The sequence below is a fragment of the Pogona vitticeps genome, chromosome 3 (genome assembly GCF_051106095.1).
Source record: "Pogona vitticeps strain Pit_001003342236 chromosome 3, PviZW2.1, whole genome shotgun sequence".
Taxonomy (NCBI): domain Eukaryota; kingdom Metazoa; phylum Chordata; class Lepidosauria; order Squamata; family Agamidae; genus Pogona; species Pogona vitticeps.
In genome coordinates, this window is record NC_135785.1 from 204,037,267 (window position 1) to 204,064,230 (window position 26,964).

At 41.7% G+C, this 26,964-nt stretch overlaps 2 protein-coding genes across 7 annotated transcripts in view; one reads left to right on the forward strand and one right to left on the reverse strand.

Moving 5' to 3' along the window:
- The window catches only part of GART (phosphoribosylglycinamide formyltransferase, phosphoribosylglycinamide synthetase, phosphoribosylaminoimidazole synthetase), a 42,309-nt gene extending 33,318 nt beyond the window's left edge, over positions 1-8,991 (forward strand). For all 6 annotated transcript variants that reach the window (XM_072994103.2, XM_078388902.1, XM_078388903.1 and 3 more), the window contains 5 exons: positions 852-980; positions 2,044-2,174; positions 2,974-3,115; positions 6,113-6,228; positions 7,776-8,991. In XM_072994103.2, the coding sequence (XP_072850204.2) occupies positions 852-980; positions 2,044-2,174; positions 2,974-3,115; positions 6,113-6,228; positions 7,776-7,973 (716 nt within the window). In that variant the 3' untranslated portion in view covers positions 7,974-8,991. The remainder of the gene's footprint in view (positions 1-851; positions 981-2,043; positions 2,175-2,973; positions 3,116-6,112; positions 6,229-7,775) is intronic.
- Positions 8,992-13,851: 4,860 nt separating this feature from the next.
- Positions 13,852-26,964, reverse strand: part of LOC110080394 (trifunctional purine biosynthetic protein adenosine-3) — a 30,169-nt gene continuing 17,056 nt past the window's right edge. The window contains exons 17-21 of the mRNA XM_072994098.2: positions 25,167-25,316; positions 23,217-23,347; positions 21,769-21,910; positions 15,443-15,558; positions 13,852-14,673 (exon numbers count right to left, since the gene is read on the reverse strand). Of these exons, the coding sequence (XP_072850199.2) occupies positions 14,425-14,673; positions 15,443-15,558; positions 21,769-21,910; positions 23,217-23,347; positions 25,167-25,316 (788 nt within the window). The 3' untranslated portion in view covers positions 13,852-14,424. The remainder of the gene's footprint in view (positions 14,674-15,442; positions 15,559-21,768; positions 21,911-23,216; positions 23,348-25,166; positions 25,317-26,964) is intronic.

A 26,964-nucleotide genomic window follows, 5' to 3' on the forward strand; every position in this document is an offset into this window, starting at 1 on the left:
CTACCATGGAGCTTCAGTTCCAGCATTATGAGAAAGGGAAAAAAGTCTCACCATCCACTTTCTCTGTACTATACGGAATTATGTACACCACTGTGCTGTCCCTCCACAGTTACCATTTTTCTAAGCTAAATATCACTTAATATGTTCACCTTGTTCCAGCCTCCAATCATTCTGGCTTAATAAGCTTTAAAGAAATGATTATGGATTTAGGATAACCATTAAAACTCAAAACAGTTTTGTGTGGAATAAGCTGCCTATGCAGATAGCAGAATCTTCTACCAATTTGTAGCTGGCCAGCAGGTATACTCAGAGTGGCTTTACATTAGCTACTCCAGATGTTTTGTCTACAGTGTGCAATGGCATCAGCCAACATGATTGGGAGATGTAGCCCAAACCTCTCAAGGATGCTGGGTAGGGAAAAGATATGCTATAGTTAAAAATGCTCTGACTTAGAACTGGGTTTTGAGCTAATTTACCCTTTCTAGTTTTCTGAAATAAAACTCTAGTGCATCCATGTATTTTTGATGTTCCTTTGGATAAAGAAAGCAATTGGAAATTGCAGTTATTTACTGAACTCTCAAAAGGTATTCTGAGCTACTGTGGTATGGTCCATTGCAATAATTTCCAGGGCAGTAGCCTGTTGCAAGAAAAACAACAAAGAATTCAGTGGCAGCTTAAGGACTAATATGTTTTATTCAGCATTAGCTTTCACTCTGTCAAATAATCTGATAAAATGGGCTGCCATCCACAAAAGCATGTGCCCTATTGAAGTTGTTAGTCTATAAAGTTCCAAGAAGAGTTTTTGTTATATGAATGTCTTCCCTACTAATGCTCCCTTTTCTGAACTGAAGGGTCTGCCCGTGTTGAAGTTAAAAACTTGCTCCAGGCCTTACAAGCCAATAGGGTGGAGTCCTTCCATAGTCAACCAAGGAAAACCCAGCCAAGAAAAACAAGAGTAGGTGTCCTCATCTCTGGAACAGGTGAGATCTGCATTGTCTGTTGTAAGAAAGGAAAATTAAACTTCAGGCATCTTTGGGGATATTGCTTGTGGTCTTTTTATAGACAGGCATAAAGCAGGTAGATCAAACTGGGGAGGGGAATGATATTTCCTGACTCTATATTTATCCTATATTGGTGAGATCCTATATATACGTATATGAGATAATTGTGGTGATACTTATAAACAAGTGCGGATCAAGCCATTGTATCTGTTTTGTAAGTAATCAGCTTCTGGTGGCCCATTGTTTCTTTGCTGGAAACACAAATGTGGCGTCCACCCAGATCATGGATATTCATATGCTATCTGCATAGACCAGTGGGAGTGCTGGAGGGGCAGTCATGAGATATAAGAGACTCAGCAGGAGGAGGTAGAGATTAGAAGATAGAGAGATAGGGAGTTTTGAGATTAGAAGATTGAGAGTTGAGAGAGTTTTGGAATTTGGGCAGGAGAGTGGTAGTTGAGGGTGATGAAGGAGGATGTTTGTTAAAAGTTAACAACATTGCTTGAAGCACTGTAAGAATAAACAATTTCTATTTGGTTATTTTAAAAATGACACCTTGCCTGGACTTCTATTATTAATATTAAACAATGTTGATGTAATCAACTGGTAGCAGCTGAAAGACATGTAGCATGAGCTCTTCGTTTGGTGAAACAAGCAGGGGCCATGTGGAGATCGTGACAACAAGATACGGTATTTTTGGATGAAGAAAGATGGTGTTCTCTTTTCAAGTTAATTTTTTTGATTCAGCAATGTGTAATGGAGAGAATTCTCATGAAACTAGAAACATGAAAGGTGAAATCCTATTCTCACTTAGGAGGCATATTCATAGAATGAAGTTGTGTGTAATCTTTTTCTTATTTTGGAAGATGTAATTATGAAATTTAGAAGAAAACATATATTTTTATGGAAAGATAATTCACTTGTAAGTTGTTTGTAGAGTAGGTTCAATTCCTTAGTAAACTTGTAAAGGTAGCTATTGAATAAAGGTGTTATTCTGCAACTTTAAGAAACTTTATGGATTTTATTATTCTGAATTCTTCAGGTACAAATCTGGAAGCTCTTATAAACAGCACAAGGAAACTGACTAGCTGTGCACAAATAGTGCTTGTTGTTTCTAATAAAGCTGGTGTGGAAGGGCTAAAAAAGGCTGAAAGAGCCGGCATTCCTACAAAAGTAAGTGGAACATTTATTGCTGTGTACAATAAATAAGTAAGCAACCAAAGGTTATTCAATGCAAGGCTTATTCATTATTCCCACACGTGTGGTATAAGAAAAAACCAAAACAAAAAACCTTTACATTTCTAAACTTGCCTCCAATTCTATTGGCTGAAATTCTATTGCTTAGTGTAATAAGGTACTCTAGCTTAGGCCCTTTGAATCAGTGGGGATTTGGTGTGTCAACTCCTTTGTAAATACCATTGATTCAAATAGGCTTGCTCTAAGTCACAATTCGAGTAGGCTCATTAGAATCAATGAAATTTATAGAGGGATTCACTCACCAAATCCCCACTGATTCAGCAGGTTTACTATGTCAAACAACAAGATTTCAGCCATTTCTAACATCATATGCAATAATACTCTTAACCCATGCTCAAGTCAGACATCATACCCATTTGTTATTTAGAATGCTTAATTGTACAATCTGAATTCTCAGGTGGTGATTTGAAATCCCTTTGCAAATCAAAATCAGAAGCTGGGTCAAAGCGAGCCTGAAGGCCCAAGTGTGTATGAACTGTGTTTTGGCATGATTTCCGTATGACTTAAAACATATGTCTTTGGAATTGTATACACCATAGAAACAGAATTGCCAAGCTGGCAGAAAACACAATCAGATCAGCAGTTCTAAGCCAATGAGCTTATTGGCTGGGGAGGATGGGAATTTTAGGCTTACATTGGAGAGCAAAATGTTGGGGGAGTTGTGAGCTAAAGGAATTCCACACTCATACCAGTCTTCTGTCATTTGTTGTCATAGGTCATTGACCACAAACAGTACAGCAGTCGTACAGAGTTTGACAGTGCAGTTGACAAAGTCCTTGAAGAGTTCTCAGTTGAGCTGATTTGTCTTGCGGGATTTATGCGGATTTTGTCTGGTCCTTTTGTCAGAAAGTGGAATGGTAAGTCCATCAGAAATACTAGATATCAACAAGAAACATCCATGTAATTAAGCACTGTTTATTATGCCAAACAGTTGAGTTGTAGAATCAATTTAAGTTAAGCCAATTTTGTTTAATTTTCTTATCTCAACACAATATAATTTTCCACTACTTTGGAGGAATATCCGTACATTTCCTCTGGATTTTTTTTTACTGTCAACAGCAGTGATAAAAAAGAGGGTCATGGTTGTTCCCCATGTTGTCAGTAAACTAACTCTATTAGAGCTTCCTCCGTTATTGCTGATTCTACAGTACAGTGATTCTGCAGTGAAGTGATAAACTCTTTCCAGATTATTTGTTCCTAAATTGTAATGATAGCGCTTCATTGGTTTTCACTGTGGTTTGTCTTGAGAAAGAAAAGCAATTGTTTCCTAGGACTATTAGGAGCCTTTACATCAAATTTATAAATTTGTTTTCAAGCCATAATTTATTGTCTTACTTTGGCTGATGGTGTGAAACATACTGGACAAAGCACACAGAGATAAACTTCAGAGACACTGTTGAAATGTCATCGCAAAAGATTGTGAAGATCTGTAGAGAGTATATTGCTCAACAGTATGAATGATGGGTTTTCTCTCTCCCTGTTTAATTCTGTCTGTCATCACAGTTGGCAGGAAGAGTGAGGAAGAGGAACCTATTTCACTGATCTGAATGGACTGGCCATAGAGAACATTTGAAATTAGGCTGGGGGCTGCATGACATTAAACCATGTGCAATCTTAGGGACACAGACTGCCCACTCCTGAAGTGGAAATGCTGTGACAAGATGAGGAGAAATTATGGCAGGACATGTTTGTCAGTTTCTGCCTTTTTGGAGCCTTCTAATGAAAGAGAACACAAAGCAGCAGCAGAAAACATGAACATCTTGGACCTTGGCCTTTCTTTCAATACAGTCCCCTACCAATGTCTCTGAAAACCAGTTACAATAGCGGCCATAATTACATTTCTAAGATCTAATGGTTATTGTGGGTTTTTCGGGCTCTTTGGCTGTGTTCTGAAGGTTGTTCTTCCTAACATTTCACCAGTCTCTGTGGCCGGCATCTTCAGAGGACAGCACTGAGAGTACAGAGTGCTGTCCTCTGAAGATGCCGGCCACAGAGACTGGCGAAACATTAGGAAGAACAACCTTCAGAACATGGCCAAAGAGCCCGAAAAACCCACAACAACCATTAGATCCCGGCTGTGAAAGCCTTCGCAAATACATTTCCAAGATCAGTTTCTGCATGGTTCATCTGCTGTGTGAACACATGCTGTCTGTCTGTCTCTCTTTTTGCCTCTCAACAGCCTTACCATGTAGTGCATTTCAAAAGAAAATTGTGTTGAGACATTGAAAGGGAGTACTAGACCACATGCAAAAAAGACCACGTTCAGTGCCTGTCATCTTCAGGAGATTTTTTTCCCCCCATAGTAAAAGATAATACAGGGTGCCAAAAATGTTTTGACTGCAGCTGCCATCATCACTGATGGATATCAAATTGCCAAACCCTGAGAGGCACTGCCAGTCAGAAGTAGACAATATGGAGTTAGATGGGCAAACAGTCTGTGTTAGGCATCCTTCAGTCTCGAGAGACTATGGTAACATGCTCTGTATGGAGGACTTGGAACAGTGTCTGGTGTGGTTGAGAAGGCCAATTTGAGAGTGGCAATCCCTTTCCGTGTTGTTTCGACGCTGTATGCGAAGCTGGAGTGTCCTCTCCAGAGCACGAAGCCTGGGTAAAATAATATGGAGTATAGGCTATTACCCAAGCAGCAAATTCCCCCTCTCCACATTGCTGAAATAGTCCAATGGAAAGAGCCAATACAATTGGTTCCAGCAACATTGCAGGAGTTGGGAGAATGACACGAACTGCCTCCGGGACTCCGGCTCCGGATTTTGCCTTGAGGTTAACTCCTGAAGCCTTTTCCATCAGTGGATATAGCCACAAGGCATGGAGATTTGAAATTGGAATTTTCCTTCTCCTAGATGGGCTGCCTTCCAAAGCTGATGAGCCCCACCTACCCGGCCTGCTCCCTAAGAGTGTGGAAGTATGATCCGACCCCTAAAACTTTCCTGACCCCTAAGTGTATGCAGTGCTATTTGCCTTTTCTATTTACCAGATTAGAGTAAAAAATAGAAGCAAAGAATTTCATTTAGTGCTTCTGCTCGCACTCATTTAAAGCCAAACTCCCGTCCCCTTAGACCATGTGGTCAGGGAGAGCAAAGGTCAGCCTAGAAAAATATACCTCCCCACCCAAAAAAAAGTGCTCCCAACAGAGCTCACCTTCTGCCTCAGCTTCCTCCTGTAAGTCAGTTTTTTCTATGCTCAGAGAGCAGGGAAAGATTTCTGTTCTGCTGTGCTAGGATATAAGCTCCTTTTATCCTACTCCAAATATCAGGTGTAAACTGAGCAGCAGATGTGATGAATGAGTAGTTACTTATTAGAAAAGTAGGGAAAGAATATTATATGAAATCAGTTCCGACATAAATCTAACCCATGATTGTTATTCCTAGGGTGCAGGGGAATCATGGTTTGTGTGTGTTCCCTCTTTTCTGTTCCTTCCCTAAGAATTTACTAGATGTTATCCCAGGCAGTTACCTCTAAGGGCAGAGAGAACTGTGCCAAACCATGGTTTGTCAAGTGGAGCTAATGGTAATCCAAGTAATCATTGTTTTCCAACCAGCTTCAAAACATGACTGCATATTGTGGTTCCCTGATAATATTGGTTCAGATGTTAGCTTCTGATCTACTGCTAATCAGTAGCAATTCATACAAGAAACTGAAACCTAGAAGAAAATAGTGTTTAGTTCTACATGTTATGATTTGGATCTGGATTCAGTCATGTTCAATTTAAGTTCTATTGATTTAAATGCTTTAATGTTGACTTAATTTGGATCCTACTTTCTGGCTTGACGAAGGACACATTGTTTTCGTACTTTATTAGAGATAATTAAAAACAATGCATTTTCTTTTCTTTCTAGGAAAAATACTGAACATTCATCCTTCACTGCTGCCTTCATTTAAAGGAGCAAATGCCCATAAATTGGTGCTAGAGGCTGGTGTCCGAGTCACTGGCTGCACGGTGCACTTTGTTGCTGTATGTTATCTTGCCCATTGGTTTGTTAATAACAAATGTAATCTTAATATATTTTGTGAGTTTGCTTATCAGCCAACAACAAGTGCTGCAAGAAAATAATACTAAGTTCACCATACTGTATGTTGGCCACTGACCAAAACTCCTAGTACAAATACTACAGCAGCTGGATAGCTGCTGCACCTCAGGACCACTTCAGTATAATCTGTCCTCAACTACATCTGAAAGGATGTGTCAGAAATTGTGAAGATGTGAATGTCCAGATACAGTATTGTTGGACCCATACCAGCTCTTTCCAACTATTAACAGTATAGCTAGTGGTGAGGGATGAAAGGAATTTAATCCATGCCAAAATTAACTCGAGAAATATGTGCTAATGGAGGCAGAATTATTTGGGCAACTTTATTTGCTTGACCATGTGAAGATAATTCCGTCTTCTCAAACTTATGAGAACTTTATCTGGTTTTCATAGCGATGAGTGCTTTGCATTTTTCTCTGTGAATCTCTTTTGCAACCAGTTAAATCAGTGGTTCCCAAACTGTGTGCTTTGGCAACATGGGGCCCTGGGAAGCCCACCCAGGGCCAGCACCAAATCCTCTCATCCTTCGCCCCCCCCCCAAAGTATTGTACAGCACTTTCCTGCATTTTCTCTGGTATCTGTGCATGATGCAGAGAGGAAACTCTGTCCCAGTCTTATCAAAGGACTGAGTTTCCTGCCTTCCTGTTCACAAGACAGCCTTCCCTGCTCTTTCCCCACAAAAACTGTAGCTTTTTTCAAGATGCTGCTTCTGTTGGAGAAGTGAGGCCATGGGGTTATAACCATTAAGCTACTTGTATATAGTATAGTCTCTGGTTCCATCTAGTGGCCAGTCCTGGTAATACACCTTGGGATGGTGTACAGTAGGACCACTTTATCCATGGCTCAGTATCTGCCAATTCACCTATCCATAGTCTGAAAATACTAAAAATATTAAAAGAAAAAAAAATCCAGAAAAAAACCTATTTTTACATATATTACTGGAACCAGTCACTAGAGGGAGCCAGAGGACATGCTATGATTAGCATGGTCTCTGGTGACCTCTAGTAGCCAGTTCTGGTAAGGCATGTGAAAATATTTTTTTCTGGTTTTTTTTCTTTTACTATGCTATATCGCTCCATCGTGTAATTTTATTTTATTTTCAGGCAGTGGATAAGTAAAACTGCAGGTGCTGATTCTGTGGATATAGCAATCCTACTGTACCAGAGAGCCGCAGCCAGTGGCCAGTAAGTCAAATGAGTCACAAGTCGAAAAAGTTTGGAAACCACTGAGTTATTGTGTGTTTTCACCAGAGAAAATGCAGTTACAATGCTGTGATTGCTTAACATTCAGACCACATACTATTTCTGTGATGCATTTTTCATTTAGAAATATATTATCCAGTCTCAACGTAGCATACAGTTGCAGCTAAACATCTAGCTGTGTAAAGCTCATGAAAGCAAACAAATGCTGTGTTAACTCAAGAGCTTTGCTCTCTTTCCATCTTGCCAACGTTTTCGATCTTTCCTTCCAGGAAGAAGTTGATGCAGGAGCCATCATTTTCCAAGAGGCTGTTCCAGTGAAGATTGGTGACACAGAGAAGACCTTGTCAGAAAGAGTGAAGGAGGCAGAGCACAGAGCCTTCCCTGCAGCTATGGAGCTCCTGGCAAGCGGTGCAGTACAATTAGGAGAAGATGGAAAGTTGCAGTGGAATTCAGAACAACAGAACTGAAGTGTTGAGTGCAAGGAGCAATAAGGAGGATGAATATTTTTGCAGCATGGCATAAGGCAACAGAATTTTTAAGTCTCCATCATGCCAAAACGAGAGAGAAAAATTTGGAAAGGAATCCTTTTTGCTCTCTAATATTCAAACACTGTGGATATGGTTTGCCTGTTTAAAATGTGTGCACATAGTTTGTTAAGATGCATTAACATGCCTGAGCCCTAGGTAGCGACTATGTGGCCCAAATAGCTTGCCATGTTACTTTCACATTACATGTCATACGATTTTGCTTCAGTAGCTCAACGAGGTGCCTGAGTTTATGTTTAAATTGGCCCCCATTATCAGTGTCTTCACAAATGGGCTGTACCACTAAGAAAAATATAACCATTTTAGTATGGTTATATTTTGTATGATTTTAGTATGATATTAGTATGATTTTTCCTAATTGTCAAGATAATTTAGAATCAAACCCATTCACTTTCTTTGCCATATTATTCGTGCCAATCTTCTAGTGCCTTAGGAAACATTTCTGAGAAGAATACATCAATGTAACTGAATACCTTGGACAATACCTGCCTAAATCCCTGCTTGAGATGTTACTCATCCCCTTTCTAAATATGTAATACTGTGAAACATACCTGAATAATCTGTTACCGCTTAGCTCATTCGATCATGGAAACATGTGACCATATTTTCTTTGGGATGTTTTTATCATGGGTACTAAGCATAATGGGAACAGACTAAAAGTCACCTAAGTCCTCTCTGAAAGCAGAAAAGGGAATGAGGTACAGTACTTATATATTAAATGTCCTTTTCAAAGAGCATGTCATCATTGTCTGCTAAAAGAAACAAATGTGTAGTTCCACTGCACCATGTATTTTGTTGCACAAGGGTAGCCAATGTTCAAATACCAAACATCCATGCTAATTGGACTGCAGTGACAATGCTATTACATTCCTTTATTCTGTTTTGTAATCCAAAGGATTGTGATTATAAATCTCATTTGAATAAAAAAACATTAATATAAGGAATTGTCTTTTTAAAATGAATTCCTAGGTAATAAATAAGGTTTTTGTCCTTCTAGTAGTTGGAGATGGCCTTCTGCATCTATCTATCTGTGGGAGAGATCAGGTGCTCAGAAAGATGTGCTGATAGTTATTGCTGTTACGTGCCATAAAGTTGGAACCAAGTTATACCTAACCTAATAAGCATAAATGTAATTCAGGTAACATAACAAGACAGACTTTAGCAATCCATACCATTGTTTTTGTCATTGTGAAAAGATCTCATTTCTGGTCTCTGGGGAAAAGCTCTGACTGCAGACTTGAGAAGGAGGTAAAGATAAAGGTTCCCCTTGACAATTTTTGTCCAGTTGTGTTCGACTCTAGGGGGTGGTGCTCATCCCCGTTTCCAAGCCATAGAGCCAGCGTTTCGTCCGAAGACAATCTCCCGTGGTCACATGGCCAGTGCGACTTAGACACGGAACGCTGTTACCTTCCCACTAAGGTGGTCCCTATTTATCTACTTGCATTTACATGCTTTTGAACCACTAGGTTGGCGGGAGCTGGGACAGGCGACGGGCGCTCACTCCATCACGTGGATTCGATCCTACGACTGCTGGTCTTCTGACCCTGCAGCACAGGCTTCTGCGGTTTAGCCCGCAGCGCCACCACATTGAGAAGAAAATAGGCACTAAATTTACAAGCTACAAAGAAACACACAGCTGCTGCCAGATATAAGCAAAGTTGTATTCTTTATTTGGTGCAAGCAGACTAAAAACATTTGGTTCAGTACTGATCTGTAGTTGCATTATAAAGATACAGGAGACCCATTGGAATATAGAGGAGAGTGGAACATATTTCCTCTGCATAATCCTGAAACCTCTAGTTTACATGTGGAGAAAAGTCAAATTTATCAATATTGTTCTGGATATTCACTGTATATTAGGTATACATTCCAGCTAATTCCTCCAGTGTCACAGCTTCATTTATATGGGCTATTATCCTGAAATATAAGATGCTTGAGGAAGCATCCATTCAGATACTCTGCGCAGTTGATATTTACTCACTGTTCACTTTGATCTAGGTCTTCAGCCAATCAGCATCACCCAGGATAAGATGTTTCTTTTCCAGCACAATCATGTGCTTACTCAAAAGAATACTTATTGAGTTCAGTGGGGTATACTTCTGAGTAAGCATACAAAGGACACAGTCACAGATAGATCAGTATGTGAAGCAGACAGATCTGAATCTTCCGCCTATGGGATAAACTCAATATTCTGCTGGTTTACCATTTTCCCTTCCTTATTTCCAGAAGATTTCTCAGGCCTCCAGGGGGCAGTTTTGAGGGCATGCTGGGCCTGTTGTGAGAGAGGGGGGATAACCCCTCAAGGGTGCTGGCAGTGAAAGCCCACCATTGGATCTTGCTCATTGTTTGCTCCGGAATTTGACATTTTCAATACACTCTGCAATACATTACTACTCTTAAATATGACAGTATCTGAGTCCCTCTTGAAGATTAGAAATGTACCACATACATCACGTTCCCTTCTCTAAAACAGTTCTGCCAGTATGTATCCAAGAGATATTACTTGAAAGCCTGTGATGCATAATTCAGTTAATAAAAGTTGGTCCTGGATCTTAAAAATCAAGTATGAAGGCATCTCTCGGTACTCAGTTGCCTGGTGTATCACTGGACTCCAAAGAGACCAAAATCCTGTTTGTTTTTACTATATGAACAACATCCCCTTGCACATGCCGCTGCCTTTTAATTTTTACCAGTTGCACAAGGGGGCATTCCTCCAGCACATGTGCCAGCCTCTGGTTCTCAGTGGGGCATCATCCTTCAGCTTGTGCAAGCCAAAGACCACCGGAGCAATCACTGCTCTGCCCACAAAGAGCTACACTCTGCAATTGTTACTTAAGATGATGCCCCAGCTGCGTTAATGCAGAAAAGCCATAGGTTCTCCATCTGCACAAGACCACAGAGACAAATCAGCACAATTGCCACCAGAGGATAATTTCAACCTATAGCCTAAGAAAAGACCATTGTGCTCTTAGATTATGCTTCCGTATCCAAGAGCTGAAGGCACATTTTGGGAGTGTGGATAAAAAGGAGTTTTCAAGACACCATGGAATTTGGAATTCAAGGCTTGATGTTGGAAGATATTTTTTGAACAGAGATTTTAAGAATTTTATGCAAGGTCCATTTCATTCAAAAGGCCCTATTGACAGGATAGGGGTCATACTGTGTATCTTATTTTCAATTAATTCAATGGCATGGAAAACACAGAAAATCCTCAATTGCAGTTCTTACAGTCACTAAATTAAAGGAGACATGGGCACCTAGAAGGTATAGACTGGCTAGTCCTTAAGTTTCAACTCTCTTCTAATACAACCTCTGTATCTGACTAGATCAGCTCCTATCCATACAGAGGTGCCCATTGTCATGGGGAACAAGAACAAATTATGATGGAGAAAGGCAACAGCACCCACCTGCATCGTGTAGAGTACAGTATCCTGCTGTACTACCCTTCCCATAATGTTCTGCTCCACAAAGACGTCAATGGAACACTATATGATCCTGGCATGGTTGCATGAGGATAGCACAGATAAAGTTGGGGATTGATTTCCCCCTTATCAGTGTGACCACCTCTATGTCTTCTCCTTGTTCCCTGCAATGGGTACAAGCCCACTGCCATCACAGCACCCTCTTACTAGCTTGTTAATGGCATGGCTCTTGCCATAATAAGACCCATGCAGTCTTTGCAAAACAAGCACAAAGCTACAAACACTTTTTTTTGTCCCATGTTCAAAGCAAAGTGGATCGAGATAAATGTAATTCTCAAATATCCCCCTTTTGGGGGGTACACCTCTTACTAATTTAGATAGTTTCTCATCCAGGATAGAAAGCACAGCTCAGTTCTGTGCATGCCTGCTAAGAAAAAAGTCCATAGTGTAACAGCTTCCCAGTTATAATACACAGCTTGGTTCCATATAAAACCGCTGGACTTTTACATTTCTGCTTATTTCTTGTCTCTCATCTCTGATCTTTGATCAGTAACAACAAAGGAAGAAACCTGCCAGCAAGTTGAAAAACCATGCACTGTCCCTGGCACAGGCTGGTGAGAATATGTGTCCATAAAAGGGGAAGAAAGTAGAGTTATTACTACTTGTTCATATAGATGTACTTAGAAATGCTCAGAACTATGGATGAAGGCTTGTAACATTGTACAGGAGGCAGCAACGAAAACCATCCCAAAGGAAAGGAAATGCAAGAAAGCAAAGTGGCTGTCCAACGAGGCCTCACAAATAGCAGAGAAGAGAAGGGAAACAAAATGCCAGGGAGACAGGGAAAGTTACAGAAAATGGAATGTAGACTTCCAAAGAATAGCAAGGAGAGACAAGAGGGCTTTCTTAAATGAACAGTGGAAAGAAATAGAGGAAAAGAATAGAAAGGGAAAAACCAGAGATCTGTTCAAGAAAACTGGAGTTATTAAAGGAACATTTTGTGCAAAGATGGACATGATAAAGGACAAAAATGGAAGGGACCTCACAGAAGAAGACATGAAGAAGAGGTGGCAAGGATACACAGAGGAATTATACCAGAAAGATTTGGATGGCCCAGACAACTCAGATAGTGTGGCTGCTGACCTTGAGCCAGACATCCTGGAGACTGAAGTCAAGTAGGCCTTAGAAAGCATGGCTAACAACAAGGCCAGTGGAAGTGATGGCATTTCAGTTGAACTATTTAAAATCTTAAAAGATGATGTTGTTAAGGTGCTACAGTCAATATGCCAGCGAGTTTGGAAAACTGAGCAGTGGCCAGAGGACTGGAAAAAAACACTCTACATCCCAATCCCAAAGAAGGGCAGTGCCAAAGAATGCTCCAACTACCATACAATTGCACTCATTTCACATGCTACCAAGGTTATGCTCAAAATCCTCCAAGGTAGGCTTCAGCAGTATGTGGACCGAGAACTCCCAGAAGTACAAGCTGGATTTCAAAGGGGCAGTGGAACTAGAGACCAAATTGCTAACATGCGCTGGATTATGGAGAAAGCCAGAGAGTTCCAGAAAAACATCTACTTCTGTTTCATTGACTAGACAAAAGTCTTTGACTGTGTGGACAACAGCAAACTATGGCAGGTCCTTAAAGAAATGGGAGTGCCTGACCACCTTGCCTATCTCCTGAGAAACCTATATGTAGGACAGGAAGCAACAGTTAGAACTGGATATGGAACAACTGACTGGTTCAAAATTGGGAAAGGAGTACGACAAGGCTGTATATTGTCCCCCAGCTTATTTAACTTATATGCAGAATATATCATGCGAAAGGCTGGACTGGAGGAATCCCAAACCGGAATTAAGTTGCCGGAAGAAATATCAACAACCTCAGATATGCAGATGATGCCACTCTGATGGCAGAAAGTGAGGAAGAATTAAAGAAGCTTGTAATGAGGGTGAAAGAGAAGAGTGCAAAAAATGGTCTGAAGCTCAACATCAAAAAAAGATTATGGCCACTGGTCCCATCACCTCCTGGCAAATAGAAGGGGAAGATATGGACACAGTGACAGATTTTACTTTCTTGGGCTCCATGATCACTACAGATCATGACAAGGGCTACAAAATTAAAAGACACCTGCTTCTTGGGAGAAAAGCGATGACAAACCTAGACAACATCTTAAAAAGCAGAGACATCACCTTGCTGACAAAGGTCCGCATAGTTCATGGTTTTTCCAGTAGCGATGTATGGAAGTGAGAGCTGGACCATAAAGAAGGCTGACTGCCAAAGAATTGATGCTTTTGAATTGTGGTGCTAGAGGAGGCTCTTGAGAGTCCCCTGGACTGCAAGGAGAACAAACCTATCCATTCTGAAGGAAATCAACCCCGAGTACTGGAAGGACAGATCCCAAAGGCTCCAATACTTTGGCCATCTCATGAGAAGAGAAGACTCCCTGGAAAAGACCCTAATGTTGGGAAAGTGTGAAAGCAAGAGGAGAAGGGGACAACAGAGGATGAGATGGCTGGACAGTGTCATCAAAGCTACCAACAGAACTCTGACCCAACCCGGGAGGCAGTGGAAGACAGGAGGGCCTGGCGTGCTCTGGTCCATGGTGTCATGAAGAGTCAGACACGACTTAACGACTAAGCAACAAAAATAAATGCTCACATCACAATACACTGGTTGTTATGGTATATGATTTTGCACAAGATCTCAGTCTAGGCTGGTCTGAATCCTACTGTCAGTCATATTGTTCATATGAACCATTTTTTCCTTGATCCAACATATTAGCCGTAACCCCAATGGTCCTATCATAACAATGGAAACTAAAGCCTATGCCTACATACATAAATGTTTGACTTTGGATACTTGAGCAAACAAAAATTGATAGAGCAAAGCCCAGATTTTAATTTGCAGTTTTGGCTCATGCTACTGCCACATGTGCTGTTAATGGCTGCTACAGAGGAGTGCAAGAGGAGGAACAGTCCTGTCTTTCTTTTTGACAGATCAGCATCTGACTTTCCCGCTTCCAGTGGGGTTCACCATTCTCCCCAAGCTGCACCATTCCACTAGCAACCAGCTGCAGAGCAATGGGAAAGACTCTGTTCTCTGCTTCTTTGACTTTTTCCTGTATGGTCTTCTCTGTGTCTTCCTCCTTCACAGAGACAGGCTCCTGCAAAATTATGCCTTCAAGACTATTATTCTCCTGGGGGTGGGGGAGAGAAGGAGAGGTTCCATCAGAAAGGAGACATACCTTCTCTGGAGATGATCAGAGAAGCAGAAATGCCTAGCCAGAAAAAGAATGGTCAAACAGGATAAGAAGGGATGGATGGAGAGATTGCTGAGAGACAAGAGTTAAATAAGCTGCAAGTTAATAGGGACTTTGACTGTGTACTGCCTCTTTAAGAGGTAAGCAGAGAACATCTCAGTGCAAGCAGGTCTTGTTGGGGGGGTGAGAGGAACATAGGGGAATGTTTTCAGTTTGGGGCAACAGCTAGTGGAAGTAGTTGAAACTTGTTCTACTTCCTCGGGGGTCATGACAATCCTGGTCCTATTCAAAGAAAAATGTTATTTGCTAACTTCAGGTCTTTCTCTGGGTTCCAAGAGTTTTTAATAAATGACTGCTAGTATAAACATCTGTGGGGTGGGTGTTTCCCATATATGTAAGTAAAAACTCATGAGTGGATTAGGAAAAACTGCATGGACATAATACAGTGGCTTTGGCAAGGGGAGGTGGTCTCTGAAATCTCAGTGAGACTCTTGTTTTGCACCAGCAATGTTGAAGGAATAGCACTAGTCCCAGTTTCCATGAACATTAGCTGCCAAGGCTTGTCACTTGCAACTTTTCTATGTAGAAATGCAGGTACTCCAAACGACGTCTAAATAATAGATGTTGTCTGCAAATAGCATATTTATTTGCAGGGTTGCAGAATGCAGAAAAATGTGTATTCTCCAATGATTAAAAAAATACTTACAAGTACAAAATGAACTGTACAACCAGCAGTTTCATCTGTAGATGAGAACATGAACTTGGGGACACTCCGTCCTTTAGTTAAAGGTGAAAGTGATGGATAAGTGCCCAAAATTTTCCCTACAATCCAAAAAAATCACCATTCAGTATTGTCGCAGTAAGGCACAGTAAGGTGCAGACATACAAGAAGCAAACTGTGCCCCAACATGAGATTATTAGCAGAAAATCATTGCTTTTGGTATGAATTCAGACAGGAAATTGAACTCTAGAAGGCAGTATTTCCCAGATGCCAAATACTCCGGATCCATTTACTATTCTGAACAGGGATGGTGGAAGGATATACCGAGGCTGAATTCTGAAGCAGGCTCACCTGTTTCTCTTTCCTACATGACTGATTTGTGGAATCACAATGTATTCTTACTGTAGAGTTCATATTCTATCTAATTTCACAAAGTAGTCTAAGGGTTGCTTACATTTTTTTCCCAACATAATTTCCCACAATAGTCCATTTTCCAAAGGGGAGGAAAGGGTGCCCCCTAGAAATTGTTGGAAATAACTAGGTGCAACTCAGATTATACCCAAGAAGGTCTTTGCACGGGGAAGAGGACACAGAGAGGTTTCTGCCTCCCCAGGTTTCTCGGATTTTCTTTTACCTGCTCTGGCCTGTGCTGACCTCCCTTTGACCCTGGATTGCTACTCTTAGGGTTGCTGAAGTCACTTATTTTCTCTCATCTTCCTCACTTCTTAAAAAAAACTGCCAAGTGACATAGCACTGGACTGATATAACAGCTTATGAAACTAGAGTGTTAATCTGATGTAGCACTACGGAGGGAAGAAGGAGAGAACACAGTTGCTCACTTGAGGGGGATGTCCCTGGTCTACTAGCTTTTTAGGCCATGCTGAAGGGTATGGCAATACAGCAGAAGCACCCTCCCCCAGTGTCTCTCCTTTGAATATTTTTTTCAAAATTATGCTTTGCCGCTTTAGTGCTATGTCAGATAAGCACTGCAGTTTCACAAGTTATATTGATTCAGTGCTATGTAACTTGCAATTTTTTTAAAAACGTGACATTATCAATGTCACCTTAGTACCTACATGGCACTGTCCCTTTCGGCTGACAGGCGATCACCAGGGGGCAGATTTCTATGACATGTCATCCCCCCCCGCAACCTATATCTCGAGTTTATGGGTGGGTTTGAACATATTTATGAGTAATCTAGTGAGAAAGGTCATATTTCTCATAAACGTGTTTGAACTTGCTTATGGGTTCAAATGTAAGTTGCAGAGAAAATGTTAAATGTCATAGAAATCCTCCCCCTAGTGATCACACATGCCCAAAACAAAACAAAATAAAAAAGTGATGTAAGTGGGGAAAATTTAGCACCTTCTAACTGAACAAAAAGTAACAAATGCTCAAGAAAGAAGACTAGGTTTACTTGTGATTTATATTGTGTGGGCCAGTGGTCCTCAACCTTTTTAACCCCACAGACAGGCTGGGGAAGGTGGGGCACCTCCCCGCTCATGCGCAAAGAGCAGGTGTGCTCTCTTGCGGGCAAATGTGTGCTTGTGCTCATGCACAAAGGAGCGGGCACTCACTTGTGCAGGGTGAGCATGCTTGTGCTCATGCACAAAAGAGCGGGAAGGTGCTTGTGCGGGCACGCTTGGGGTCACTCGTGTGCATGCATGGAGGGGTGGGGGAGAGCTTGTGTTGGTGCATGTGCACGTGCATTGCAAAGGGGTTGTGTGGGGGGAGTGCGTGGGGGGATGGGGGGGAGGTCTGTCTCCACAACCCAGTCTGGCTAAGGCGACGGACCAGCACTGCGGGGATCTCTGGTGTAGGCAAAAAAAAAATGTGTCGAATTTAACCCTGCCAACTAAGACACAAAAGGCAAGGTAGATCAGGAGGAGGAGCTTCGTCCTGGTGAAGCTAGCAGCTCTCAGGGATAGCTCCCGGGGAAAGCTAGAACCACTTCGGTCTGGGATCCTCCCAGAAACGGGGGAGCCAAGGAAGAGTCAGGAGAGACCCTTCTGCAGCAGCTGGTGAGCCACAGAAGTTAGAAGATTGGGCAGCAACTCGATTTTTCTTTCTTCTGGAAATTCACATCAGCACAGACGAAGACGGGCGCCATTTTTGGCAACTAGCCAAAGACAGCTCCGTTCGCCGAGAATAAGAAAACAGAAGCACGGCGAAAGTATACATCAAAGTAAGTGGAAGCCCTTGTTCTATGAAAAACCTCATTAAATAAAGAACAAGTGATTGTGTGCAAATTTATGACCAAATGAGATAAGGAGCGGCATTCCTAGCATACCAGCTTTACTCAAGCTGAAGGTCGAGTTATTTCTAAAGGAACAGCCAGGCAGAAATAGCTCGTGTCTCCATTAAAGGAGGAAAAATAACTCTTGAAGAATCAACTGACAGGCTTTGAAAAAATACATTCTGTTGCAAGCTGTTCACTTTGGACCCTTTTCCTCTTTGGATATATATTTTTAGACTGTGTGGGACTCTGCTTTCCGTGGATAATATATCTGCCGGGACTCTGATTGCTGGACCTCTCTTTTCGGGGGAGGAGAAGGAAGTCTCTGGAAGTAAAAGGAAGAAACGGACTGTGAGCTGTGAACTGGGGGCTATGTGGTTTGAACTGAACTGGGATCTTGACAAATGACATTCTAATAATAGAGTCTTGCCGGGTGAAGGTTAAAACAAACTTGGAGAAGAGAAAAGAAGGGAAAAGAAGAAGCAACCGGTCTGAAGATATCAGCAACATGTAAAAGGACTGGACTACAAAGACACTTGAGAGATTTATGTTTTAGATTCCATCTCTTACTTGAATGTACCTGCTATCTTATTGCTAATATGGTATAGTTGCAAGGTGAAATATTACAAATATTGGATGTGTATTGGGGTAAAGGGGAGAGGGAATTTTAAGTGAAAATAGTGGAAACAGAAAATGGAATCTCCCCCTGAGAAAATTACAGATCGGTGGCTAGACTGGAAAACCTCTTTTCAGATGTCACCGTTGCAAAAATTCATGCAGGTAAATTATTATATTGACCAGATGGAAGATGTGATTGGAGGCTCTAGGGGAGGGAAGCTAGCGGAGGTTAAATTACACCAAAAAGAGATCTCAGAACCAGCTGTATTGATGAAGATATCAGATAATATACAAGGGATGGAGGGCTACCCAGTAAGCGATGTAGCGATAGCAGATAAGGAAATAGAGGTTGAAAAGCAAACTTTGAATGATATTGTTTCCCCTTTTAAAATATGGAAGAAAAAAGAGTCGCAGAAACAAAACAAGCACAGGGAGGAAAGGGGAGGGGAGAGCAGAATTTATATTATTTTGGGTCTGTTGAGTGTATTCTCAAGAAAAAAGGAGGGTGAAAGAGGGGATATATTTCACAATTGGCCTTGGTGTTCTGATGCTGTGGGAATAACATAGATTTAAGCTGTATTACACGTATAAGTTGAAAGCTAAAGAGGTTAATACATAGACAAAATAGTTAAAAGAAGAAGAAGAAAAAGAAGAAGAAAGATGAACCTTTATTGGAACATGAATAGATTAGATGTTTATATACTTGATATGAAAGATTGAATGATTATGCATTTGATGTTTTCTTATTCTCAAAACCCTTTTTCCATCCCCCCACTGCCCTTTGCCTTTTGTATTCCTCCCCCATTACCCAATAGTTTTGAAAATAAAATTAAAAAATTAAAAAAAAAGGCAAGGTGGATCACAGTGTTGTGACATTCTTAGCTAGAATAAGGATTTCTATCACCTTTCCTATCAAAAGTGTCATTTTTCTAATGAACACAAGTTTTCTTATTTTCTTGGAAAGAAGTGTTGTGTTTTCTTTTCAAAAGAGAACATGCACTCAAGTAATAATTCTCCATTTCAAAGGACTGAAACCACGAGTTAACATTGCTTCTATACATGCTACTTTCTAACATAAAACATGTGAATGCTGCTGTACACACTCTAAATATAGGGAAATTGTATGAGAAAAAAAATATGTTTCTTGCCATACAATGTCCTGCAAGTAACAAGAGCCCATGGCCGTGGTGGCAGGGGCTCTTTGGGAACTGTAGTCCAAAAAACTAATGGCCCAAATCCTTTTTTATAACTATAACCTTTGGAGGCAAATTATTGAGACCTGATGATGTGGACAGGGTGCTTGGATCTGTCCGTTCTACCACCACTCCGCTCGACCCTTGCCCATCCTGGCTAATTGGAAGATCAGCCAGGGGGGTTCGCACCTGGGTCCAGGAGGCCGTGAATGCCTCTCTGAGAGAGGGAGTGGTCCCTACCGCCTTGAAAGAGGCGGTGATTCGACCACTCCTTAAAAAGCCTAACCTGGACCCAAGGCTGGTGGTCAACTACCGACCAGTGGCGAACCTCCCTTATTTGGGCAAGGTGTTGGAGCGGGTTGTGGCCGGGCAACTCCAGGCGCTGCTGGATGAAACGGATTTTCTGGATCCATTTCAATCGGGTTTCAGGCCGGGTTTTGGTACAGAGACTGCCTTGGTCACCCTGTACGATGACCTTTGCCGGGAGAGAGACAGGGGGAGTGTGACCCTGTTGATACTCCTGGACCTCTCAGCGGCTTTCGACACCATCGACCATGGTGTCCTTCTGGATAGGCTGGCTGGGTTGGGAGTTGGGGGCACTGTTTTACAGTGGTTCCGCTCCTTCCTGGCTGACCGTGTCCAGAGGGTGGTGCTGGGGGACAGTTGCTCTGCCCCATGGCAGTTATGTCATGGGGTTCCTCAGGGCTCAATACTGTCCCCCATGCTGTTCAACATCTACATGAAACCGCTGGGAGAGGTCATCAGGAGGTTTGGGCTGAGGAGTCAGCAATATGCTGACGATACTCAGCTCTACCTCTCGTTTTCCACCAATCCAGGTGAGGCAGTTTCTGTGCTGAACTCGTGTCTGGACCTGATAATGGACTGGATGAGGGTTAATAAATTGAAACTCAATCCAGACAAGACGGAAGTGCTGTTAGTGGGTGCTTCGCCGGACAGGCTGGAGGGCCATTTCCCTGCCCTGAATGGGGTTACACTCCCCCTAAGGGACAGGGTCCGCAGCTTGGGGGTGCTCCTGGACCCCAGTCTAACACTGGAAGCCCAGGTGGACTCGGTGGCCAGGGGCGCCTTCCTTCAGCTGCGGAAATTATACCAGCTACGGCCCTACCTGGACGAGCGGAGTCTCATGACAGTCACACATGCACTGGTAACATCCCGCATAGATTACTGCAATGCGCTTTATGTGGGGCTGCCTTTGAAGACGGTCCGGCAATTGCAACTGGTCCAGAATCGAGCTGCGCGGCTGGTGAGTGGTGCAGCTGCCACGGAACATATCAAGCCGATTCTGTATAAGTTACATTGGCTACCAGTTGCTGCCCGGGCCCAATTCAAAGTGCTTGTTTTGACATATAAAGGCCTAAGCGGCTTGGGCCCTGGATACCTGAAGGACCGCCTCCTTCCATATGAACCTACCCGGCAGTTAAGATCTAGCCAGGGGGCCCTTTTGAAAGAGCCGTCCCTTAAGGAGGTAAGAGGGACGGCTTGTAGACAAAGGGCCTTTTCGGCAGCTGCCCCCAGACTATGGAATGCCCTCCCGACTGAGATTCGTCTGGCGCCGACGCTGATGACATTTCGGCGCCAGGTCAAAACCTTCCTGTTCCAGAAGGCTTTTAATTGAAATAATATTAGCTGTGGGTCTGATGGCAATTTTTATTGTATTTTAATTGTATTTTAATTATTTTATCCTTTGCTGTATTGAATTTTAATTATTGTAAGCCGCCCAGAGACCTCTGGGTAGTTTGGGCGGCATATAAATTGAATAAATAAATAAATAAATAAATAATAAATTATCAAGAAATTATCATAAAGATTATCAATTGCACACTGAGTTGTACAATGCAATGTGCAACTGGTAATGTGTACAATATTTCTTAATTTAGGGCAATCCACCTCCAAAAGTAATGCCGTCGTTGGCTATGCCAGCATAACTGAGTAAGAGGATTTCGGCCAATATTTCCAAGCATGGCAAGTAGTAATACATATAGATATCCTGGTACCCTGAGGAAGATTTGCACCCCCATTTTTACTCTGTATAGCGGCATCCACAACACAGGAAGGGAATAAAGACAGCCTTCACATGGACCTCCTCATTTTGTCTAGCAAGAAAAAAGATGCACACAGTATGAAGTAATAGGATGGAACAAATGCAGTGTCAGGCCTGTTGTAGTAACTGAATGGAATGGACAAACTGATCTCATTCCACGTCTAAATTTGTATCATAATGATAATTTATCCCAGTGGCTTACCATTCCATTTTCTGAGGAAGTTACTAGTAAAAACTCTCATAAATCCTGCCAGACAAATCAGCTCAACAGAGAATTCTTCAAGGACTTGGTCAATAGTGCCATCGTATTCTGATCGGCTTCCATACAGTTTATGGTCTATGACCTACAAAAGGTATGACGAAAGCTGGAATAAGAACAATTAATAATCCAAATATCCCACTGTCAAAACAGAAGAGCACAGACACCCATTTAGTGAACTCTGAAATTAATATAGTTTTGATGGTAAACTACTGCAATATTTTAAGATACATGCAGCTCTTTGAGCATTCAGATGTACACTTGGAAGACATTCATGAGGTCTTCGTAATGCATCTCTGTTCAAAACATGTAGAGACACCCTGCTATTCTTTCCCAGTTCGTGTAATGTACTGATCCTTTGTGCACACATCTACTCCTATGACAATGACCAGCATTTCAGTTGAAGTACACTGAAATACTGATCATTGTCTTGCTGATCATATACGGTACATAATTAGTATGTATATGAATCCTATGTTTTTAGGATTCTCAGTCAGTGTATAATTGTGAATATTCTCTGCTCTTGTTATGTGTTTGGATTTACGTAGTATTTTCTGATGCCAGGCAACAACATTAGGAGTCCTAGCAGCAATAGCCAAGCTCCCTTTCACATTAATACACAGAGGAATTACTTCTCTAAGGCCTAATCCCATGCTCATGGAGAATGGCTACACCAGTACAAAAGGCCTTGACTCCTACCTATTTTGCCCTGAAACAAGGCAAGCCCCAACCAAGAAAAAGTGCCTTCCAAATAAAGTTTCTGCTTTCGGGGGGGGGGGGGGGAGAGAAAGCCGTGGTTGCAGCCATCCTAGTTACAGGCCTAATTCCAGAGAAGTGTCACTGCAAAGGAACTAGACGTGGAACATTACCAGTTGTGGATCTGACACACACAATCTGGCTGACATTACTGTCTCATATTTAAATATATTCTAAGGCTGACTACAGTGTAGTGTTATGTAATGCAAGAAGTAGGGAGATATATTTCCAGTGGGTCAGAGTAAGACCATGTTTTTGGATAATTGGTTAATTCCCTTTGGTTAAAAGAGTATCCGGTACAAACAATGACTGCAGAGAGAAAGGATAAAAGAATAGCTCAGAGTTACTTCTTTTCACAACAACTAGTACTTTATATATTAAAAACCACTCTTTTAAAGCTTTTTAAGTCAACAAGCAGGACAAATAGGAAGAGGAAGTGTGGAAGGGCGGGGCCTGCCTCAAATGCCAGAGGCGGGGAAAAGAATTCTTCTAATTGGTGAATGGCAAAAAAGAGGCCGCCATCTTGGCTTGTGAAAGTTCCCTCCCACTAATGCCCAGTGTTAGTCACATGCAAGGTTGTTATTAGCCCAAGAAACAGAGCTATATAAATGAAATTAACAGAATGTTTTTCTCACTCTGGTAGGAATACCAGCCAGGATTGCAGTCTTCAATTCTTCCATTCCAGATCTATTGGAAATGACTAGGGCTATTTGGACGCAGCTTCCGGGCTCTTTTGCATACTTGAGAAGTGCTGCAAGGCTCGTACCTCAAATAAGAAAAAGACGGCCAATTGCAATTGTACATAGAAAACATGTACCGGCAGTACAAAAAGACAAACAACCCTCACCCAAAACCCTACATTCTACAATGTACACTCACAGTATCCTTGAACATGAACTAGTGTCAACTTCCAGCCTGTTACTATTATTGCTATTATTATTAATTACATTTATACTTTGCCTTTCCATGAAAAGATAGCATTCAGAGCTTCTTACAAACTTTTATATAGTTACCTAACGCCTTCTCAGCAGGGTCAACTGTGAAATACTTTGCTCTGGCAGATTAGCTGGCACTTCCTCTTGGACAGGATTTTACCCTCTGGTGAAGATCCTTTTGCCTAGGCAGGGACTTGCTTTATGAACCCTAATGCCAGATTGGCCAATTCCCTGATGTGCTTATGCCTGCGATCAAAGACCTTTCTTTTAAGGCAGACTTTCAGGAACTGAATAAGACAGCTAAAAGAAGAGTTTAAATGACACATGCTGCTCATTTTACTGCCTTCTAATTTTGATTTTAAACAATGTGCTTTTAAACTATTTTAATTTAGAAGTCTGTTTAATATTATTATATGGTTAATTGTATATTGCAGTTTTTTTCTGTTTTTAGTTGCATCTGATTTGTAAGTCACCTTGGAAGTCTACATTCCCCATGATTTACAAATGGAATGGTTTTACTGGCAACCGCAATTTTCTAACGTTAAAGATTTCCCCCACCTTACGGACCCTCAATGGCTTCTCCACCGGTGAAAGAGATCCCTTGGGAGCCTCATGACCTTTTTCAGAGAAGGGGAATAACAAAAACTATTTCCCCAGAAATCACTGTGGCTGATGATGTCGTTGATGTAAGTCACAGAGCAGAATTTCAGAATTTCATTATCTCATAATGACTTTGAACTATATAATAGGATATGATACTTGGATAATGAAAGTTCTGCTAAACCAGTGGTTCTTAACGTGGGCGATAATGCCCCCCAGGGGGCGATTTTATTTTTCAGGGGGGCGGTAGAACGAAAAGGGGCGGCGTGGGGGCGCTGGAGCAGAAGGGGGTGGTAGGGGGGCGCTGGAGCAAGCCAAACCTGTGAAGATGGCTACAGCCTTTTTACAGTGTGCATGAATATATATTTTCCTCCAATCTTAATTTAGTTTCAGAGTTTTTGTCTAAAAGTTTTAGTTCCTGCATTGCAGTTTGTTTTTATGCCCTTTTTTATATTTCTTTTTGCGTCTTAAAATTCGCTTGCAACTAAATCATTAAATGTTACTTTTTTGGGGGCATTTCATTTTCTTGGAATTGAATTTTGTTTTCAGGTGTCATTGGATTTAAGTGTCTTAAATAAATAAATAAATAAATAAATAAATAAATAAAAAGATATCATCACCGCGGGGAGGGGGGCGATGATAACTTCCTCAATGGCTCAAGGGGGCGTTTCTTTCAAAAAGGTTAAGAACCACTGTGCTAAACTTTTAATCTGATTGAGAACATAATAGCAGAAAGGCTACCTGCATATATGCACAAAGAGTCTCCAGGGATATTCAAACATAATGAAAAACTGTTGGATAGCTCAGCAGAGCTCAGTATGGAGCTCAATGATTGGGAGGTCAGTTCCCCACTTCCCCTCCTTGAGAGGGTGGGCTTCATGATCCATAGGGTCCCTCCCAGTTCTGCAGTTCGAAGATGAGATTGAACACCTTCAGCCAAAGGTGATTCCAAAACAGCAGATAAAATTGCATACCTTACCTGCAGCAGGGCACATTTACTAACTTGCATTGTAAAAATAGATATAGATTGCAGTGAAATGTCAACCTCACCTGTTCCTGAGGTAAGAACAGCCACTTTCACTTTGTTTTTCGCATGTACTGTTTGGAGCTGCCTGTCTACAGTAGAAATATTCCTGAGGAATGGGTATTTGTTTTTCAGCAATACCTCAAGAAGGTTCTTGATTTCTAGCTGACGATACCCTTAAGAAAAGAAAGATGGCTGGTCACCTGCAGAAATAAATATATAAATAATACTGCAATATTAGTAGAGATGGTGGCATGGATCTTCAAAACCATCTGCCCAGCCTCAAAGAGTGGGGGAAATGTGGTCATGTCAAGAAAAGGTGATGACCATTTGGGAGGGCCAGAGCAGAATCTGGGAGCCAGAGGTTCCCTTTCCCAAATATAAGGTGCAGTCTTCCGGATGTGACTTTCCTTTCTAGTCATCCTGACCTCTCCTTCCAGCTACCCACCCTTCAGTGTTCATTAATATAATGGTTATCAGCACTTCAGGAGACCACATATTTGTTCAGAAGTAAACAAGCCACTTGTGCCTCAGATGAAGATTTCCTTTGAAATGCAGGGCTATGCTTGTTTGAGGTAAAGGCCAGAGGCTTCCCTTGTTTGAATCAAAATATAGCAGTTAAAAACAAACAGTTTTAGAAATGTGTTAAATTGTAACATGTTTATAGTTGTAACATTTAGTGGCAACCGCTTAATCTCATCCTGTGACAATTCTTTTTGTTAAGCTGGCACTTTGAATGCTTGTTGCCATGTCATTAAAAAAGCTGGAAGCAAATAATCTCTAACATTTCTGCTTAGGTGTGTCTACGCTAAGTAACAGCTTTTGGTATTGCACATGAAATCAAAGGGACTACTGTAGTTAGGTCACAACTAAGTTAAGTCCCATTGATCTCAGTGACTCCAAGTACGATCATGTCTGGATCCAAACTACTGTATTGTGAATTGTGTGCACACACTTTTCGTCATCATTTTTCTTAGTAAAATACAAGCCATAATCAGAAAAGGAGACTTTACTTTCGTTTGTTTCTCTCAAGAAAACTAATTCATAATGTGATGCAGTATATGTCTATATATTGTAGGCATCCTTCAGTCTCGAAAGACTATGGTAGCGTGCTCTGTATGGAGGACTTCGAACAGCGTCTAGTGTGGCGGAGGAGGCAAATTCGAGAGTTACAATCTCTTCCACACTGAAGACAAATCCAATCTGTCCCCTGTCCAGCTCCCTGGTTTTGCTTCCTTTGTGACTTCCTCTTTGCCTCGGCCTGCTGGACAAGGGTCTCTTCAAATTGGGAGAGGCCGTGATGTACCGCCTGCCTCCAGGCTGAACGATCAGATGTCAGAGTTTCCCATCTGTTGAGGTCTATTCCTAAGGCCTTCAGATCGCGCTTGCAGATATCCTTGTATCGCAGCTGTGGTCTCCCTCTGGGGCGATTTCCCTGCACTAATTCTCCATATAGGAGATCCTTTGGAATCCGACCATCAGCCATTCTCAGAATGTGCCCAAGCCAGCGTAGACGTCACTGTTTCAGTAATGTATGCATGCTGAAAATTCCAGCTCGTCCTAGGACTACTCTATTTGGAACTCTGTCCTGCCAGGTGATACCAAAAATCCGTTGGAGGCAACACATATGGAAGGTGTTCAGCTTCCTCTCCTGCCGGGCACAAAGTGTCCAGGACTCACTGCAGTACAGGAGTGTGCTCAGGACATAGGCTCTATAGACCTGGATCTTGGTATGTGTTGTCAGTTTCTTATTGAGCCATACTCTCTTTGTGAGTCTAGAGAACATGGTAGCTGTATATGTCTATTGTGAAGTAAAACCCAGAT